General features: G+C 48.8%; 1 protein-coding gene across 4 annotated transcripts in view; it reads left to right on the plus strand.

Annotated features, from left to right (window-relative positions):
• Positions 1–20415, plus strand: part of MEIOC (meiosis specific with coiled-coil domain) — a 434415-nt gene that overhangs the window by 115680 nt on the left and 298320 nt on the right. For 3 of the 4 annotated variants that reach the window (XM_063959971.1, XM_063959970.1, XM_063959968.1), the window contains exon 2: positions 13585–13713. In XM_063959971.1, the coding sequence (XP_063816041.1) occupies positions 13585–13713 (129 nt within the window). Of the gene's footprint in view, positions 1–13584; positions 13714–14968; positions 15125–20415 lie in introns of those variants that run through there. The other variant, XM_063959969.1, reaches the window with a different exon arrangement.

Below are 20415 nucleotides of genomic sequence, written 5' to 3' on the forward strand. Positions count from 1 at the left end.
GGCGCCCATCCCAAGTGCGGATTGTCTGCAATACCTGTACATAGTTATTGTTACAAAAATCGGGTTTTGTTGTGAGCCATCTCTTCAGAGGCTCCATTTGTTATCATACTGTTAACCGGGGTTCCTATCACATGTTATATGGTGTGATTGGTGTGGCTCGTATGAGTCTTACCCGGGATTCAAAAATCCTTCCTTATTGTGTCAGCTCTTCCGGGCACAGTTCCTAACTGAGGCTTGGAGGAGGGTCATAGGGGGAGGAGCCAGTGCACACCAGATAGTCCTAAATCTTTCTTTAGATGTGCCCAGTCTCCTGCGGAGCCGTCTATTCCCCATGGTCCTTACGGAGTCCCCAGCATCCACTACGGACTACGAGAAATAGAATTACCGGTGAGTAAATTCTTATTTTTACATTTGTTTTCAGCATGTTGCTGCAAATGGTTCATGCCTGTTGGCATGTGTTATGTTGAATGTCATGTTGGGCGGCATGGTTGAGATGTGAGCTGGTATGAATCTCACCATTAGTATAAAAGTAAATCCTTTCCTCGAAATGTCCGTCTCCCTGGGCACAGTTCCTATAACTAAGGTCTGGAGGAGGGGCATAGAGGGAGGAGCCAGTTCACACCCTTGAAAAGTCTTAAAGTGCCCATAAGCTCCTGCGGAACTGTCTATACCCCATGGTATTGAAGTGGACCCCAGCATCCTCTACGGACTAGGAGAAAAGGATTTACCGGTAGGTATTAAAATCCTGTTTTTTCCTGCCTGTAGTCGCTATCCACTGGATCTAGGTTCCTCCAGAGCTTTCTCCAGCTGTCCGTACGGTACCAGGGGGCTGTAGAAGGTAGGGGAGGCTGTATAATAGGCTGTGTCACCTATTAAGGGACACAGTCAGTGCTGGGAAGGGACTCCGTTGGCCTAAAAAGCGCTGTGTGTGGGTTGGCTCCAATCTCTATGTCTATCTGCTTTTCTTGGGGGGGATCTCTGCCTACATAATACCCTGTGTGTTTGTGGGGTGTTGTGTGTGTGTGTGGTAACATGTCTAGGGACAATGTGTCATATGCTGCAGAGGATTTGTCCTCCCAGGAGGACTCCATACCATGTAATCAGGATTGCACAGTTTTAGTACACAAAGTGGAAAGCTGCTCAATCAGATTGTAATGTCACTCAGGTGCTAAAAGGGGAGGGGTAATTCTGTGTAGGAAAAAAACTATGTTCCCTAATGCACACCGAGTGAATAATATTTCTACATAATAATAGTCAGATAATACGGAGATCTTAGTTGCGTATATCTGCAGATATAGGGTTAAGCCCCCAGGCCGATCGACAAGGCTTCTCCGTCACTGGGGGTCCCTAATACTAGGTATGGGCCGGGGGTGCAGGACCCCACGATGTCGGCACAGGTCGGCCACCCCAGGTCAGCACACAGGTGAAAATTAATAAGGGTTAATAAGAAGCACAGAAGTGCTATGTAAGTGGTGTGATTAAAATAATGTATACAAAGTGATAGGAAAAATATTAAGTGTTAATAAAGTGTTAGGGTGTGCCGACCTGAAGCAGCCCAGCCATACCGACACAGGGGCCACCGCACCCCACACCCACCCCATAAATAATTACAAATATATCTGGGTTAAATTCCCAGTGTAAGATCACATGGTAATGGCACCTACAGCATCTGAGAGCCAGCTTACCTGGGGATACCCCTGGCTTCCCCTATGGCACTTCTGGAGTCAGCAATCCCTCCTAATGCTGACCCATTTATGCCTCTCTATATACAATACACAAAGTGGAAAGCTGCTCAATCAGATTGTAATGTCACTCAGGTGCTAAAAGGGGAGGGGTAATTCTGTGTAGGAAAAAAACTGTGTTCCCTAATGCACACCGAGTGAATAATATTTCTACATAATAATAGTCAGATAATACGGAGATCTTAGTTGCGTATATCTGCAGATATAGGGTTAAGCCCCCAGGCCGATCGACAAGGCTTCTCCGTCACTGGGGGTCCCTAATACTAGGTATGGGCCGGGGGTGCAGGACCCCACGATGTCGGCACAGGTCGGCCACCCCAGGTCAGCACACAGGTGAAAATTAATAAGGGTTAATAAGAAGCACAGAAGTGCTATGTAAGTGGTGTGATTAAAATAATGTATACAAAGTGATAGGAAAAATAATAAGTGTTAATAAAGTGTTAGGGTGTGCCGACCTGAAGCAGCCCAGCCATACCGACACAGGGGCCACCGCATCCCACACCCACCCCATAAATAATTACAAATATATCTGGGTTAAATTCCCAGTGTAAGGCCACATGGTAATGGCACCTACAGCATCTGAGAGCCAGCTTACCTGGGGATACCCCTGGCTTCCCCTATGGCACTTCTGGAGTCAGCAATCCCTCCTAATGCTGACCCATTTATGCCTCTCTATATACAATACACAAAGTGGAAAGCTGCTCAATCAGATTGTAATGTCACTCAGGTGCTAAAAGGGGAGGGGTAATTCTGTGTAGGAAAAAAACTGTGTTCCCTAATGCACACCGAGTGAATAATATTTCTACATAATAATAGTCAGATAATACGGAGATCTTAGTTGCGTATATCTGCAGATATAGGGTTAAGCCCCCAGGCCGATCGACAAGGCTTCTCCGTCACTGGGGGTCCCTAATACTAGGTATGGGCCGGGGGTGCAGGACCCCACGATGTCGGCACAGGTCGGCCACCACGGTTCAGCACACAGGTGAAAATTAATAAGGGTTAATAAGAAGCACAGAAGTGCTATGTATGTGGTGTGATTAAAATAATGTATACAAAGTGACCTGGGGTGGCCGACCTGTGCCGACATCGTGGGGTCCTGCACCCCCGGCCCATACCTAGTATTAGGGACCCCCAGTGACGGAGAAGCCTTGTCGATCGGCCTGGGGGCTTAACCCTATATCTGCAGATATACGCAACTAAGATCTCCGTATTATCTGACTATTATTATGTAGAAATATTATTCACTCGGTGTGCATTAGGGAACACAGTTTTTTTCTTGCACAGATCCCAGCTAGAGAGCCAGAATGGTTAGTGTCTCTGAGGGGGACTATTTCCCAGATTTCTGATAGAGTCGCTAGGACTGAGCACGCCACTCAGGTCCTCCTGTCCTCTATGGTGGTATGGTCTGATTCTGCCTCCTCGGGGTCCCCGGCAGTACATTCTCATAAACGGGCGCTTGCAATTATGCAGGATGACACGGACACCGACTCTGACACTGCAGACTGTGATGGGGATGTGTTTTGCGGGGGACGGCATCACTTGCCAAGGGGGTTCAGTTGATGATTGAGGCTGTTAGGGATGTTTTACACATTTCAGACACAGCTCCGGAACAGGTGGAGGAGGCCTTCTTCACAGATAATAAGAAGCCCCCCCTCACTTTCCCGGCATTCAAAGAATTGAATGCTATCTTTGAAAAGGCATGGGAAACTCCGGAAAAGAAATCCCAGATTCCCAAGAGGGTGTTGGTGGCTTTTCCCTTCCCAGAGGAAGAAAGGAAGAGATGGGAGTTCCCGCCGATAGTCAACGCCTCTGTGTCCAGGCTGTCCAAACAGGTAGTTTTACCGGTCCCGGGATCTACCGTGTTAAAGGACCCGGCAGATAGCAAGGTGGATGCTACTCTGAAATCCATTTACACGGCTTCGGGGGCTATATTGAGGCCTACTATAGCCTGTGCTTGGATTGCTAAAGCTATTGCCAGGTGGTCGATCACTCTGCAGGAGGAATCGTCTACGCTGGACAAAGGTGACATTGATTTGTTTTTGCGTAATATTCAGGATTCTGCAGGGTTCCTGGTGGATTCCATGAAGGACCTGGGTTCCGTGGCTGCGGGGATCTCCTCCATGTCAGTCTCGGCTCGCAGAGGTCTCTGGCTGCGAAACTGGTCTGCGGCGCGGAATCCAGGAAGTGTGTGGAAGGCCTTCCGTACAAAGGTCATTTGGGGAGGCGCTGGATGCGTGGTATGCCACAGCTACCGCGTGTAATTCTCCTTTTCTCCCCTCAGCTGCGCCAGCTACGAAGAAGCCCTTTTCTTCTAACACGTGACAGTCCTTTTGGGCCGCGAGACCTAGAAAGAATAAGCCTTCGAACACCTTCTTCAGAGGTGGTCATGCCAAAGGAAAGAAACCCGCTCCTGCAGGTTCCCAGACCCAGAAGCCTGCTTCTGATACCCCTAAGTCCTCCGCATGACGGTGGATAGCAAGGCCTGGAGGAAGTTCAGGGGGATCGAGACTCAGGCAGTTCAGCCACGTCTGGGTGTCGTCGGGTTCTGGATATAGTGTCCAGGGGGTACAGACTGGAGTTTCAAGAGCCCCCGTCTCACCGTTTCTTCAAGTTAGGCTTACCAGCTCTGCTGGCGGACAGGACAATTTTTCTGGAGGCTATCAGGAAATTGGTGGTGTCAGAGGTCATTGTTCAGGTCCCTCTTCAGCAACTGAACAAGGGTTATTATTTGAACCTTTTTGTGGTACCGAAGCCGGATGGGTCGATACGGCCTATTCTAAATTTAAAATCTTTGAACCCTTATCTCAAGTAGTTCAAATTCAAGATGGAATCTCTGAGAGCTGTCATTTCAGGGCTGTTGGAGGGGGAGTTCCTGGTGTCCCTGGACATCAATGATGCTTACCTCCACATTCCCATTTGGGCGCCGCATCAGGCTTATCTCAGGTTTGCGCTGATGGACGATCACTATCAGTTCCAGGCGCTGCCGTTTGGCCTCTCAACAGCACCAAGGATCTTCACCAAGGTGATGGCGGAGATGATGGTTCTCCTCCGCAAACAGGGGGTGAACATAATTCCATATCTGGACGATCTCCTGATCAAGGCGTCATCCAGGGAGAGGTTGTTGCGGTCCATCGCACTCGCGACACAGCTGCTCAGGAAGCACGGTTGGATCCTGAATCTTCCGAAGTCTCATCTGGAGCCGACAAGGCGGCTGTCTTTCCTGGGAATGATCCTCGACACGGAAGTGCAGAGGGTATTTCTCCCTGCAGAGAAAGCGTTGGTGATTCAAACAATGGTCCGGGATGTCCTACGGCCTACCTGGGTATCGGTTCATCAATGCATACGCCTTCTAGGGAAGATGGTTGCCGCCTACGAGGCTCTGCAGTACGGCAGGTTTCATGCTCGACCTTTTCAACTGGACCTCTGGGACCAGTGGTCGGGCTCTCACCTACACATGCACAAGCGGATACGCCTGTCTCCGAAAGCCAGGATTTCACTTCTCTGGTGGCTGCATCTACCACACCTTCTGCAGGGGCGAACGTTTGGAATTCAAGACTGGATCCTTTTGACCACAGATGCAAGTCTAAGAGGTTGGGGAGCGGTCGCTCTGGAGGAAACCTTTCAAGGACGATGGTCGGCTCAAGAGTCACTTCTCCCAATAAACATCCTGGGCCGTTTACAATGCCTTTCTGCACACAGCACACCTTCTACAGGATCGGGCTGTTCAAGTGCAGTCGGACAACGTGACCACAGTGGCCTACATAAACCGCCAAGGTGGAACGAAGAGCAGAGCTGCCATGGCAGAGGTGTCAAAGATCCTCATCTGGGCAGAAAGGCACACGGTGGCGATGTCGGCAATCTTCATTCCGGGAGTAGACAACTGGGAAGCAGACTTCCTCAGAACACACGATCTCCATCCAGGGGAGTGGGGCCTCCATCCGGAGGTGTTAGAGGAGGTAACCGGTTGGTGGGGGTTTCCTCACATATACATGATGGCCTCCCTACTCAACAAGAAGCTACGGAGGTACTGTACTGTTCCAGGTCAAGAGATCCACAGGCAGTGGCGGTGGACGCACTGGTAACACCTTGGGTGTTCAAGTCAGTGTATGTGTTCCCTCCACTTCCTCTGATACCAAGGGTTCTTCAACTCGTGAGAAGAACAAATGTTCTGGCAATCCTCATTGCTCCGGACTGGCCACGGAGGGCTTCGTACACGGATCTGCTGGATCTTCTGTTGGAAGATCCACGGCCTTTACCTCTTCGGGAGGATCTGCTTCTGCTGGGGCCGTTCGCTTATCAAGACTTACCGCTGCTTCGTTTGACGGCATGGCGGTTGAACGCCAGACCTTAGCTCTGAAGGGTATCCCTAGTGAGGTCATTCCTACCCTGATACAGGCCAGGAAGGGGGTAACTTCTAAGCATTACCATCGCATTTGGAAAAAATAAGTTTCTTGGTGTGAGGCCAAGAAGTTTCCGGCGGTGGAGTTTCAACTTGGTCGTTTTCTCCTTTTTCTGCAGGCAGGGGTGGATATGGGGCTGAGACTGGGCTCCATCAAGGTCCAGATCTCAGCTTTGTCCATCTTCTTCCAAAAACAATTGGCTGTTCTTCCTGAGGTTCAGACCTTTTTGAAAGGGGTTCTGCACATCCAGCCTCCCTTTGTGGCACCTACGGCTCCATGGGATCTTGAGCTGGTGTTGCAGTTCCTACAATCCGCTTGGTTTGAGCCTCTACAGGAGGCTGATCTCAAGTTTCTCACGTGGAAGGTGGTCACCTTGTTGATCTTGGCTTCTGCACTACTCATGTCGGAATTGGGGGCTTTATCTTGTAAAAGCCCCTATCTGATCTTCCATGAAGACTGGGCAGAACTTTGGACTCGTCCACAGTTCCTACCTAAGGTTGTGTCGGCTTTCCACATCAACCAACCTATTGTGGTGCCAGTGGCTACTGACTACTCAATTACTTCAAAGGCCTTGGATGTAATGAGTACTTTGAAGATTTACGTGAAGAGGACGGCTCATCATAGGAAGAGTGACCCTCTGTTTGTCCTCTATGATCCAAAGAAAATTGGATGTCCTGCTTCTAAGCAGTCTATTTCACGCTGGATCAAGTTCACTATCCAGCATGCTTATTCCACGGTAGGATTGCGGTGTCCGAAATCCGTAATGGCCTACTCTACTCATAAAGTGGGTTCTTCCTGGGCGGCTTCCCGGGGTGTCTCGACGTTACAACTCTGCCGAGAAGCTACTTGGTCTTGGTCGAACACGTTTGCCAAGTTTTACAAGTTCGATAATCTGGCCTCTGATGACCTCAAGTTTGGTCAGGCAGTGTTGCAGGAACCTCCGCGCTCTCCCTCCCGTAATGGGAGCTTTGGTACATCCCCTTGGTACTAATATGGACCCCAGCATACTCTAGGATGTTAGAGAAAATAGGATTTTGGTTACGTACCAGTAAATCCTTTTCTCGTAGTCCGTAGAGGATGCTGGGCGCCCGCCCAGTGCACCGTTTTCCTGCATTGGTTTATGGTTCAGTGTTACCTGGTTCCTAGGTAAGTTCTGCGTTATTTACTGTTCAGTTGTTTGTGAGTTGTTCCGGCATGTGTGCCGGCTTTTCATGTTTGTGTGAGGTGGTGTGAATCTCTCCACTATCTGTGCAATTCCTTCTCTCGAAATATGTAATCTCCTCGGGCACAGTTTCTAGACTGAGTCTGGTAGGAGGGGCATAGAGGGAGGGGCCAGCCCACACTATTAAACTCTTAAAGTGCCAATGGCTCCTGGTGAACCCGTCTATACCCCATGGTACTAATATGTACCCCAGCATCCTCTACAGACTACTAGAAAAGGATTTACCAGTAGGTAACCAAAATCCTATTTTCTTGAAATGTTGAGTTCAGCAAAAATTGTATAGATGTGCCACCTACGACTGGAGTGTCAGATTAGGCATGTACAAGCTCAACTGTTTTACAAGTATGGCACACACCCTGCAAATGATGATCGTCGGCAACAGGAACCAGGAAGCGTTATACAAAGTATTCAATCAAAAACCATGATTAGATGAACATCAGATCAATTCATATGCTTACATATTCCCCCAATCTACAATCCATGATTAATATAAGCCATAAAACAATCAATTAAAACTTGATATATGGATATTTCTTACCCTTATTTCCAGGGAGCTCTGCTTGCAACAGACTCCCTGCATCGTGGGACAGAGGGGAGAGAAGCAGCCCTACTCTCTAAAGATAGGTCCTGCTTCTTAGGCTACTGGACACCATTAGCTCCAGAGGGATCGTACACAGGATCTCACCCTCGTCGTCCGATCCCAGAGCCGCGCCGCCGTCCCCCTCGCAGAGCCGGAAGACAGAAGCCGGGTGAGCATAAGAAGCAAGAAGACTTCGAAATCGGCGGCAGAAGACTCCAGTCTTCACTGAGGTAGCGCACAGCACTGCAGCTGTGCGCTATTGCTCCCACACACACCTCACATACTCCGGTCACTGTAAGGGTGCTGGGGGGGGGGGGGGGCCCTGGGCAGCAATTGGGACCTCTTTGGCAAAAAGTGCACATATATACAGTTGGGCACTGTATATATGTATGAGCCTCCGCCAAAAATTGTATATTGAAGCGGGACATAAGACCGCCGCTGAGGGGGCGGGGCTTCTTCCTCAGCACTCACCAGCGCCATTTTTTCTCCACAGCTCCGCTGAGAGGAAACTCCCCAGGCTCTCCCCTGCAGATACACTGTAGAAGAGGGTAAAGAGAGGGGGGGCATATAATTAGGCGCAACAATCATATAAACAGCGGCTATTGGGTTAACATTAAGTTACTGTGTTATTCCTGGGTTATATAGCGCTGGGGTGTGTGCTGGCATACTCTCTCTCTGTCTCTCCAAAGGGCCTTGTGGGGGAACTGTCTTCAAAAAGAACATTCCCTGTGTGTGTGGTGTGTCGGTAGGCTATGTGGAAACAGAGCGGGAGCAAATGAATGTGGTGTCTCCGCCGACGGCGCCGACACCTGATTGGATGGATATGTGGAAGGTTTTAAATGATAATGTTAATTCCTTGCATAAAAGGTTGGATAAAGCTGAAGCCTTAGGACAGTCAGGGTCTCAGCCCGTGCCTGATCCTATGTCGCAGAGGCCGTCAGGGTCTCAGAAGCGCCCACTATCCCAAATTGTTGACACAGATACCGACATGGATTCTGACTCCAGTGTCGATTACGATGATGCAAAGTTACAGCCTAAATTGGCTAAATCCATCCATTATATGATTATAGCAATTAAGGATGTGTTGCACATCACAGAGGAAACCCCAGTCCCTGACAAGAGGGTTCATATGTATGGGGCAAAAAGGCAGGTGGTGACCTTTCCCCCTTCACACGAGCTAAATGAGTTATGTGAAAAGGCTTGGGAATCTCCAGATAAAAAACTGCAGATTTCCAAACGGATGCTTAGGGCGTATCCTTTCCCGCCAACGGACAGGCTATGCTGGGAATCCTCCCCTAGGGTGGACAAAGCTTTAACACGCTTATCCAAGAGGGTAGCCCTACCGTCACAGGATACGGCCACCCTCAAAGATGCTGCGGATAGAAAGCAAGAGGGTACCCTGAAGTCCATTTATACACATTCAGGTACCTTACTGAGGCCAGCGATTGCGTCGGCCTGGGTGTGTAGTGCTGTAGCAGCATGGACAGACACCCTGTCTGAGGATCTTGATACCTTAGACAAGTATACTATATTAATGACCCTGGGGCATATAAAAGACGCTGTCCTATATATGAGAGATGTTTAAAAGGACATTAGTCTACTGGGTTCTAGAATAAATGCTATGTCAATGCTATGTTGTTTGGGGAGGGTCTCTCGGACCTGGTCTCCACAGCTACTGCTGGAAAGTCAAATTTTTTGCCATATGTTTCCTCACAACCTAAGAAAGCACCATATTACCAAATGCAGTCCTTTCGATCACAAAGAGGCAAGAAAGTCCGAGGTGCGTCCTCTCTTGCCAGGGGCAGGGGCAGAGGAAGGAAGCTGCACAACGCAGCTAGTAACCAGGAACAGAAGTCCTCCCTGGCTTTCACTAAATCCACCGCATGACGCTGGGGCTCCACAGGCGGAGCTAGGCCCGGTGGGGGCGCGTCTCAGAAATTTCAGCCACAAGTGGGTTCACTCCCAGTTGGATCCCTGGGCAATAGATATTGTGTCTCAGGGATACAAGCTGGAATTCGAAGAGATGCCCCCTCACCGATACCTCAAATCGGCCCTGCCAGCTTCCCCCCTCGAGAGGGAAATAGTGTTAACTGCAATTCACAAATTGTATCTTCAACAGGTGGTCAAGGTTCCCCTCCTTCAACAAGGAAGGGGTTATTATTCGACCATGTTTGTAGTACCAAAACCGGACGGTTCAGTCAGACCCATATTGAATTTAAAATCCCTGAACAGATACCTGAAAAGGTTCAAGTTCAAGATGGAATCGCTCAGAGCGGTCATCGCAAGCCTGGAAGGGGGGGATTTTATGGTGTCTCTGGACATAAAGGATGCATACCTTCATGTGCCCATTTATCCACCTCATCAGGCGTACCTCAGATTTGTGGTACAGGATTGTCATTACCAATTTCAGACGTTGCCGTTTGGTGTCTCCACGGCACCGAGAATATTTACCAAGGTAATGGCGGAAATGATGGTACTCCTGCGGAAGCAAGGGGTCACAATTATCCCATACTTGGACGATCTCATAAAATCGAGGTCAAGAGAGCAGTTGCTGATCAGCATAGCATGCTCTCTGGAAGTGTTACGACAACACGGCTGGATTCTAAATATTCCAAAGTCGCAGTTGATTCCTACGACTCGTCTGCCTTTCCGGAGCATGATTCTGGACACAGACCAGAAAAGGGTTTATCTCCCGGTGGAGAAGGCTCAGGAACACATGACACTGGTCCGAAACCTATTAAAACCAAAACAGGTGTCGGTGCATCACTGCACGCAAGTCCTGGGAAAGATGGTGGCATCATACGAGGCCATTCCCTTCGGCAGGTTCCATGCGAGGACCTTTCAATGGGATTTACTGGACAAATGGTCCGGATCACATCTTCAGATGCATCGGTTAATCACCCTATCCCCCAGAGCCAGGGTGTCTCTCCTGTGGTGGCTGCAGAGTGCTCACCTTCTCGAGGGCCGCAGATTCGGTATTCAGGACTCGGTCCTGGTGACCACGGATGCAAGCCTCCGAGGGTGGGGGGCAGTCACACAGGGAAATTTTTTTCCAAGGTCTGTGGTCAAGTCAGAAGACTTGCCTTCACATCAACATCCTGGAACTAAGGGCCATATACAACGCCCTACGTCAAGCGGAGACCCTGCTTCGCGACCCACCGGTTCTGATTCAGTCAGACAACATCACCACAGTGGCTCATGTAAACCGCCAAGGCGGCACAAGGAGCAGGGTGGCGATCGTGGAAGCCTCCAGAATTCTTCGCTGGGCGGAGAATCACGTAAGCGCACTGTCAGCAGTGTTCATTCCGGGAGTGGACAACTGGGAAGCAGACTTCCTCAGCAGGCACGACCTCCACCCGGGAGAGTGGGGACTTCATCAAGAAGTCTTCACGCAGATTGCAAGTCGTGGGAACTGCCACAGGTGGACATGATGGCATCCCGCCTCAACAAAAAGCTACAGAGGTATTGCGCCAGGTCAAGAGACCCTCATGCGATAGCTGTGGACGCACTGGTGACACCGTGGGTGTTCCAGTCTGTCTATGTATTTCCTCCTCTTCCTCTCATACCCAAGGTGCTGAGAATCATAAGAAAAAGAGGAGTGAGAACAATACTCATTGTTCCGGATTGGCCAAGAAGGACTTGGTATCCAGATCTGCAAGAAATGCTCGCAGAGGACCCGTGGCCTCTGCCTCTAAGACAGGACTTGTTGCAACAGGGGCCCTGTCTGTTCCAAGACTTACCGCGGCTGCGTTTGACGGCATGGCGGTTGAACGCCGGATCCTAGCAGAAAAAGGCATTCCGGATGAGGTTATTCCTACGCTGATAAAGGCTAGGAAGGACGTGACGGCTCAACATTATCACCGTATATGGCGAAAATATGTGGCTTGGTGTGAGGCCAGGAATGCCCCTACGGAGGAATTCCAGCTGGGCTGGTTCCTTCACTTCCTACAGTCGGGAGTGACTTTGGGCCTAAAATTGGGTTCCATTAAGGTCCAGATTTCGGCCCTGTCCATTTTCTTTCAAAAGGAACTGGCTTCTCTGCCTTAAGTTCAGACGTTTGTAAAGGGAGTGCTGCATATTCATCCCCCTTTTGTGCCTCCAGTGGCACCTTGGGATCTTAACGTGGTGTTGAGTTTCCTGAAATCACACTGGTTTGAACCACTTAAAACGGTGGAGTTAAAATATCTCACGTGGAAGGTGGTCATGCTATTAGCCTTGGCTTCGGCTAGGCGTATGTCAGTATTAGCAGCTTTGTCACATAAAAGCCCCTATCTGGTTTTCCATATGGATAGAGCAGAATTGCGGACCCGTCCACAATTTCTGCCAAAAGTGGTGTCATCTTTTTATATGAACCAACCTATTGTGGTGCCTGTGGCTACTCTTGACTTGGAGGATTCCGAGTTACTGGATGTGGTCAGGGCTTTGAAGATTTATGTAGCCAGAACGGCTAGAGTCAGGAAAACTGAGTCGCTGTTTATCCTGTATGCATCCAACAAGCTGGGTGCTCCTGCTTCAAAGCAAACTATTGCTCGCTGGATCTGTAACACGATTCAGCAGGCTCATTCTGCGGCTGGATTGCCGCTGCCAAAATCAGTAAAAGCCCATTCCACAAGGAAGGTGGGCTCTTCTTGGGCGGCTGCCCGAGGGGTCTCGGCATTACAGCTTTGCCGAGCGGCTACTTGGTCAGGTTCAAACACTTTTGCAAAGTTCTACAAGTTTGATACCCTGGCTGAGGAGGACCTTGTGTTTGCTCAATCGGTGCTGCAGAGTCATCCGCACTCTCCCGCCCGTTTGGGAGCTTTGGTATAATCCCCATGGTCCTTACGGAGTCCCCAGCATCCACTAGGACGTTAGAGAAAATATGATTTTACTTACCGGTAAATCTATTTCTCGTAGTCAGTAGTGGATGCTGGGCGCCCGTCCCAAGTGCGGACTTCTTCTGCAATGCTTGTATATAGTTATTGCTTAAATAAGGGTTATGTTATAGTTGCATCAGGGTTGAACTGATGCTCTGTTGTTGTTCATACTGTTAACTGGGTAAGGTTATCACAAGTTATACGGTGTGATTGGTGTGGCTGGTTTGTATCTTGCCCTGGATTATCAAAATCCTTTCCTTGTACTGTCAGCTCTTCCGGGCACAGTTTCTCTGGCTGGGGTCTGGAGGAGGGACATAGAGGGAGTAGCCGGAGCACACCAGAATATAAATTCTTTCTTAAAGTGCCCATGTCTCCTGCGGAGCCCGTCGATTCCCCATGGTCCTTACGGAGTCCCCAGCATCCACTACGGACTACGAGAAATAGATTTACCGGTAAGTAAAAATCTTATTTTAATTTCCATTTCTCGATTATTACCAGTGCTTGGGAGTGTGCACACTTGTTCGCACATTAGGTGAGGACAGGAGTGCATACATTTGGTGTCTTTATGTACAGAATGGAAGATTGCCTTGAGAACTTTATATCTATGTTTGGGATCTCTAAATGTAGGACTTTCAACTTTTTTATATATAGACTATGATAGCCAGTGGAGAGCTCAGTCTGATCCAATATAACTTCCTTTGTTCCTCTAGATCCAAGAGGGGTGGTAAGTAAAATTTCGGTCAGTGACTAACCCTTGGTTGCTCGTCTTTTTCTTTTATAGCATACAGCTGCCTACAGAGCAAATAGTCGGTGTTGGAGTGACATGGATGCTGGCAGCAAGCTTATGGATGAGTTTACCAGCACTACATTGTTCAAACCTTGCTCCACTTACAGCCCTTACAAAGTTCAGGTATACTGGAAGTGATCACAAAATTCTCAAATATCAAACATAAAAGTTATTGTTCTAAATGTGTTAATTTGTGTATGTGTAACATATAGTGTATGCATGTCTATGCAATACTGCCCTCTCCTAGCTGTTTTCCTACCTCTGACCATTCGTTCTCTGTCCTCTCTGAACTCTGCTTCCACTAACAGTAAGTGGCCTCCAAGGTTCTATTATTATACCTTTCCTATTCTCCCTCTACATATCCTCATTGGGTAAGCTCATCAGCTGACCTCTCCCTCTCTTTCTCTCTCTTCACTGGTATCTCCATCTGTGTCTTTGCTCTAACTTCCTGGATTTCCCAGTGCTTAATTTAACTTAGCAGTCTAAAACTGAGCTGATAATTAACCCACCTTCCTTGTAGCCTCACGTCCCACAATTTCATTATCTATTGACAGCACAACCATCTCTTCTGGCCCCCAAGTGTACTGTCTTGGCTTTATCCGTGACTCCTTCAAACCACACTTTCAGAGTAACTTTTGCAATCCTCCCGCTTCCATCTTTTCCAGGATCAGACCCTTTCTTACTCTGGATGCTATGAAGACCCTTATCCACTCACTGGCCATCTTTATTTTGGAGTACCGTAATCACTTCCTATCTGGCCTTTCTGATCTCTCGCCACTCTGATCTGTTCATAATGCTGCTGCCCGGCTCGTCTTCCTCTTCAAGCATACTATGTCTGCCTACCCTTCCTTACAAGCCCTACACTGGTCAGCTTCAGAACCCAATTCAAGCTTCTCACACTGACAAAACCTTTGCTTAATCCTTTCCCATTTACATCCCTGGCCTAATCTCCCTTGTCACTCCTGCCCACCCTCTTTGCTCCACAATGAGTGCAGCCTTTCCTGCCAACTGATTTACTTCTGTGTCACCCTTCTTTGTGTTTTCCCTTTTGAATGTTAGATCTCACAAGCAGGACCTTCTGCCCTCATGTGTTTTTCCTTCACAGAGTGGTAAAATTGGATCCCAGAAGCCATACTAGGGGGTTGGGGTCCCAGTCGGACCTCCTGTTGGTTTAAGCTGGCCAGAACTTTGACCCAGGGTGCCTGTTCTGAGACTTCCACTAGATGGATTTGGAAGAAAACTTTACAGTGGTAACATTGGATACCAGAAGACATGCTAGGGGGTTGGAGTCCAAGTCGGACCTACATTTGTTGTACGCTGGCAACAACTTTAACCCAACCAATGTGAAAAAAATCAAATGTTATTTTGATAATTGCAGAAATGATACTGTCAGAAGCTGAGGAACAAAAAAGAATTAGAATTCTGAGAGAGGAGCAACTAGCTATCGAAGTAACACATGGCAGAGAGTCCTATTTAAGAGGAATTGGCAAAAGTTCTATAAACCAGAGAGATTTGAAATACCTACTCAAAATAGGTTTGATACTTTTTAATTGACCAAATGTTTGATATAAGAATTTTTTACAGAGGTGTGAATTGGAGAGGCAGGAGAGAACCGACAGACAGATTTTTTTTCTGTATAGTCCAGGACAGAGTTTAAAAAAGGAAAAAAACAGGATGATTTAAGAGAGGAAAGAGTGCAAATAAGAACAAACAAAGTGAAAAGGGAGGATTGTTAACACAAACGGATATTTAACTTATCTGACCATAAATTGACACTAAATGAAGTAAAATTATTGTTCAAAGGTCTATTATTTGCTCCAAGTAAACCAAATGGTTTCCAACTCTTTATAGATGCTAATAAATGTGTTAGGACTATGACATTAAAAGGGACTTTCTCTTACGTCCTAGAGGATGCTGGGGTCCATATTAGTACCATGGGGTATAGACTGGTCCACCAGGAGCCATTGGCACTTTAAGAGTTTAATAGTGTGGGCTGGCTTCTCCCTCTATGCCCCTCCTACCAGACTCGGTTTAGAAAATGTGCCCGGAGGAGCCGGTCACAGCTAGGGTAGCTCTACAGAGTTCTTCTGGTAAAGAGTAATTTTTTTCTTTCAGGTTTTTTTTTATTTTACAGGGAGGCTGTTGGCGACAGCCTCCCTGCAGCGTGGGACTGGGGTGGGGGGGAGCAGTGTCTGCCACGCGGGGTCTTGAGCCACTGCTCCCGCTGACTGGACGGTGGCTCCATAGGGGTCTGATCGCGCCCCACCACAGGGGAACGCTCGCCCCGGCAGCAGGCCGCCACCCCCTCAGAAGCTGAAGTGTGGCGAATCAGGCACTGTCCCCCCTTGCAAGCGGGGGGACAGTGTGTAGAGGGCGGCTACGGGTCAGGAGCGTGGTTGTGCCCGCGCTCCTGGAAGGCTCAGCGGTACCTTGGTGCGGCGCTTGGGAGGGAGCGCCCTGAGCCAGCTCCGGACCCTGCACTGGTTTTCTTCAGCGTGTCGGGGTCTGCGGACCCAGGTCAGCATATTCCTCCGGCCAGTATGCTCATCTTGTGAGCGGGAAGACAGCTCCATTCAAGGGGGCGGAGCTTCTCAGAGCGGACGCAGCAGCGTTCCGCGCCATTTCTCTTACGTCCTAGAGGATGCTGGGGACTCCGTAAGGACCATGGGGTATAGACGGGCTCCGCAGGAGACATGGGCACTATAAAGAACTTAAGAATGGGTGTGCACTGGCTCCTCCCTCTATGCCCCTCCTCCAGACCTCAGTTAGATCCTGTGCCCAGAAGAGATTGGGTGCACTACAGGGGAGCTCTCCTGAGTTTCTCTGAAAAAGAATTTTGTTAGGTTTTTTATTTTCAGGGAGCACTGCTGGCAACTGGCTCCCTGCATCGTGTGATTGAGGAGAGAGAAGCAGACCTACTTAAGTGATAGGCTCTGCTTCTTAGGCTACTGGACACCATTAGCTCCAGAGGGAGTCGGAACGCAGGTCTCCCCATGCCGTTCGTCCCAGAGCCGCGCCGCCGTCCTCCTCACAGAGCCGGAAGATTGAAGCCGGGTGAGTATAAGAAGAAAAGAAGACTTCTAAGGCGGCAGAAGACTTAATAATAATAATAATTAATAATTTTATTTATATAGCGCTCTTTCTCCAATAGGACTCAAGGCGCTTAACAGATACATAGCATAATATAGTACAGAAAATAATGAAGTACATTTTCATAAAATACAGAAGCATGAAGATACTAAAAGGGACATTATGGAAATGCTTGAGTAAACAGGAAAGTCTTGAGTCTACTTTTGAAGGATTCTATAGTTGGGGCCTCTCGCACTGTGCGGGGAAGTGAGTTCCATAGAGTCGGAGCCGCATGACTAAAAGCTCGACCCCCAGATGAATTACGGTAGATTCTAGGTACTGCTAAAAGTCCTTCATCTACAGATCGCAGTAATCGAGTGGGGCAGTATGGGGTCAGAAGCTGTTTCAGGTACCTTGGGCCTTGGTCATGTAATGCTTTGAAACTCAGTAAGCCAATCTTGAAGATGATTCGCCATCTTACAGGCAGCCAGTGAAGGGAGTAGAGGATGGGTGTTATGTGGCTAGAACGGGGCTGGTTGGTTAATAGCCTGGCAGCTGTGTTTTGCACCAGCTGTAAGCGTTGCAATTCTTTTGCTGGTAGACCAAGGTAGAGGGCATTACAGTAGTCTAAACGAGATGATACAAATGCATGTATGACTTTTGGCATGTCATCTGAGGGAATTAAGTGCTTGATTCTGGCTATGTTCCTCAGGTGAAAGAATGAGTATTTGATTGTGGCTGATATCTGATGTTTAAGTGTCAAGCCACCATCCAGGACAACGCCAGGATTCCGCACACGATCACTGGTCTGTAATTCTGAATCCCCGAGTGTAAGTCCAGTCTGTTGGCTATGCTGCAGTCTTGTCCTTTGATGTTGCGGTCGTATCATAAGGACCTCTGTTTTATCCGGGTTCAGTCGCAGCCAACTGGCGCTCATCCACTCCTGTAGTTCAGCTAGACAGCCATTTAGGGTTGCTATTGGGTTATCAGTGCCCGGAGCAAAGGACAAGTACAGTTGTGTATCATCTGCATAGCAGACTTCAGATCTTCCCTGAGGTAAGCGCGCAGCGGTAACGCTGCATGCCATTGCTTCCACACATTACACACACTACCAGTTACTGATGGGTGCAGGGCGCAGGGGGGGCGCCCTGGGCAGCAATATAAACCTTTAAGTCTGGCAATATGGATATAGGCTGTGGCGGCAGTAAGGGTATAAATCCCCCGCCAGTTTTATAAAATTGAGCGGGACCGAAGCCCGCCGCTGAATGGGGCGGAGCTTGGTCCCTCAGTACTAACCAGCGTAATTTTCTCCACAGAGCACTGCAGAGCAGCTGGCTCCCCGGACTCTCCCCTGCTGAACACGGTGACACAGGGCTGAAAAGAGGGGGGGCACTTGTAAGGCGCAGTGAGTGTATTACACGATTTATTATATATAAAAGCCCTATTATCTGCGAATTCTGTTTCCAGTGTCAGTTGGCGCTGGGTGTGTGCTGGCATACTCTCTCTCTGTCTCTCCTGAGGGCCTTGTTGGGGAACTGTCTCCTTATAGATATATCCCTGTGTGTGTGGGGGTGTCGGTACGCGTGTGTCGGCATGTCTGAAGCGGAAGGCTCATCTAAGGAGGAGGTGGAGCAGATTGTGGTGTCTCCGTCGGCAACGCCGACTCATGATTGTGTGGACATGTGGAATATTTTAAATGCAAATGTGAACTTATTACATAAGAGAATGGACAAAGCAGAGTCAAGGGAAAAGGCAGGGAGTCAATCCACGGATTGGACTGTGTCACAAGGCCCTTCAGGGTCTCAAAAGCGTCCCCTAACCCAAATAGCAGACACTGATACCGACACGGATTCTGACTCCAGTGTCGACTACGATGATGCGAGGTTACACCCAAGGGTGGCCAAATGTATTCATTATATGATTATTGCAATAAAAGATGTTTTGCATATCACAGATGACCCTTCTGTCCCTGACACGAGGGTATGCAAGTTTAAGGAGAAGAAACCTGAGGTAACCTTTCCCCCATCTCATGAGCTGAACGCGTTATTTGAAAAAGCTTGGGAAACTCCAGACAAGAAACTGCAGATTCCCAAGAGAATTCTTATGGCGTATCCTTTCCCTGCACAGGACAGGTTACGGAGGGAATCCTCACCCAAGGTGGACAAGGCTTTAACGCGCTTGTCCAAAAAGGTGGCGCTACCGTCTCCAGACACGGCAGTCCTCAAAGATCCTGCTGATCGCAGACAGGAGACTACCTTAAAATCAATTTATACACATACGGGTGCCTTGCTCAGATCGGCAATAGCGTTGGCTTGGGTTTGTAGCGCTGTAGCAGCTTGTGCAGATACCTTGTCAGCTGACATTGATACCCTAGATAGGGATACCATTTTATTGACCTTAGGTCACATTAAAGACGCAGTCTTATATATGAGAGACGCTCAGAGAGACGTTGGGCTGCTAGGTACGAGAGCCAACGCCATGGCGATTTCTGCTAGGTGAGCCCTGTGGACCCGCCAATGGACGGGTGATGCCGACTCAAAGAGGCATATGGAAGTTTTGCCTTACAAGGGTGGGGTTTTATTTGGGGAAGGTCTCGTGGACCTGGTTTCCACAGCTACCGCGGGTAAAACTACTTTTTTACCTTGTGTTCCCCCACAGCAAAAGAAAACACCACAATATCAGATGCAGTCCTTTCAGTCGCATAAGTCCAGAAGAGGTTGGATCTCTTCCTTCCTCGCCAGAGGTAAGGGTAGAGGGAAAAGAATGCCTGCTACGGCTAGATCCCAGGAGCAGAAGTCCTCCCCGGCTTCTACTAAATCCACCGCATGACGCTGGGGCTCCACTGGGGGAGTCCGCGCCGGTGGGGGCACGTCTTCGACTCTTCAGCCAGGTCTGGGTTCTGTCAGACGTGGATCCTTGGGCGATGGATATTGTATCCCAAGGCTACAAACTGGAATTCGAAGAGGTGCCCCCTCGCCGATTTTTCAAGTCGGCCTTGCCAGCTTCTTCCCCAGAGAGGGAAGTAGTGTTATCTGCAATTCAAAAGCTGTGTCAACAGCAAGTGATTGTCAAGGTTCCCCTAGTCCAACAGGGGAAAGGGTACTTTTCGACCCTGTCCGTGTTCCCGAAGCCGGATGGTTCGGTCAGACCCATTTTAAATCTAAAATCCCTAAACCCGTACTTGAAAAAGTTCAAATTCAAGATGGAATCACTCCGGGCTGTGATCTCCAGTCTGGAAGGGGGGGATTTTATGGTGTCACTCGACATAAAGGATGCATACCTTCATGTCCCCATATTTCCTCCTCATCAGGCGTACCTGAGATTCGCTGTACAGGACTGTCATTACCAGTTTCAGACGTTGCCGTTTGGGCTTTCCACGGCCCCGAGGATTTTTACCAAGGTGATGGCGGAGATGATGGTGCTCCTGCGCAGGCAGGGAGTCACAATTAGCCCATACTTGGACGATCTCCTAATAAAAGCAAGATCGAGAGATCAATTGCAGAAGAGCAGGTCACTCTCCCCGAGAGTGCTACAACAGCCCGGTTGGATTTTCAATCTGCCAAAGTCACAATTGATTTCAACGACTCGACTATCATTCCTAGGCATGATTCTGGACACGGAACAGAAGAGGGTTTTTCTCCCGATGGAAAAAGCCTAGGACCTCCAGAACATGGTCAGAGACTTGCTAAAACCAAAAAGAGTGTCTGTTCATCAATGCACTCGAGTTCTGGGGAAAATGGTGGCAGCCTACGAGGC

Source organism: Pseudophryne corroboree, chromosome 3 (genome assembly GCF_028390025.1).
Source record: "Pseudophryne corroboree isolate aPseCor3 chromosome 3, aPseCor3.hap2, whole genome shotgun sequence".
In the NCBI taxonomy this organism is placed as follows: Eukaryota; Metazoa; Chordata; class Amphibia; order Anura; family Myobatrachidae; genus Pseudophryne; species Pseudophryne corroboree.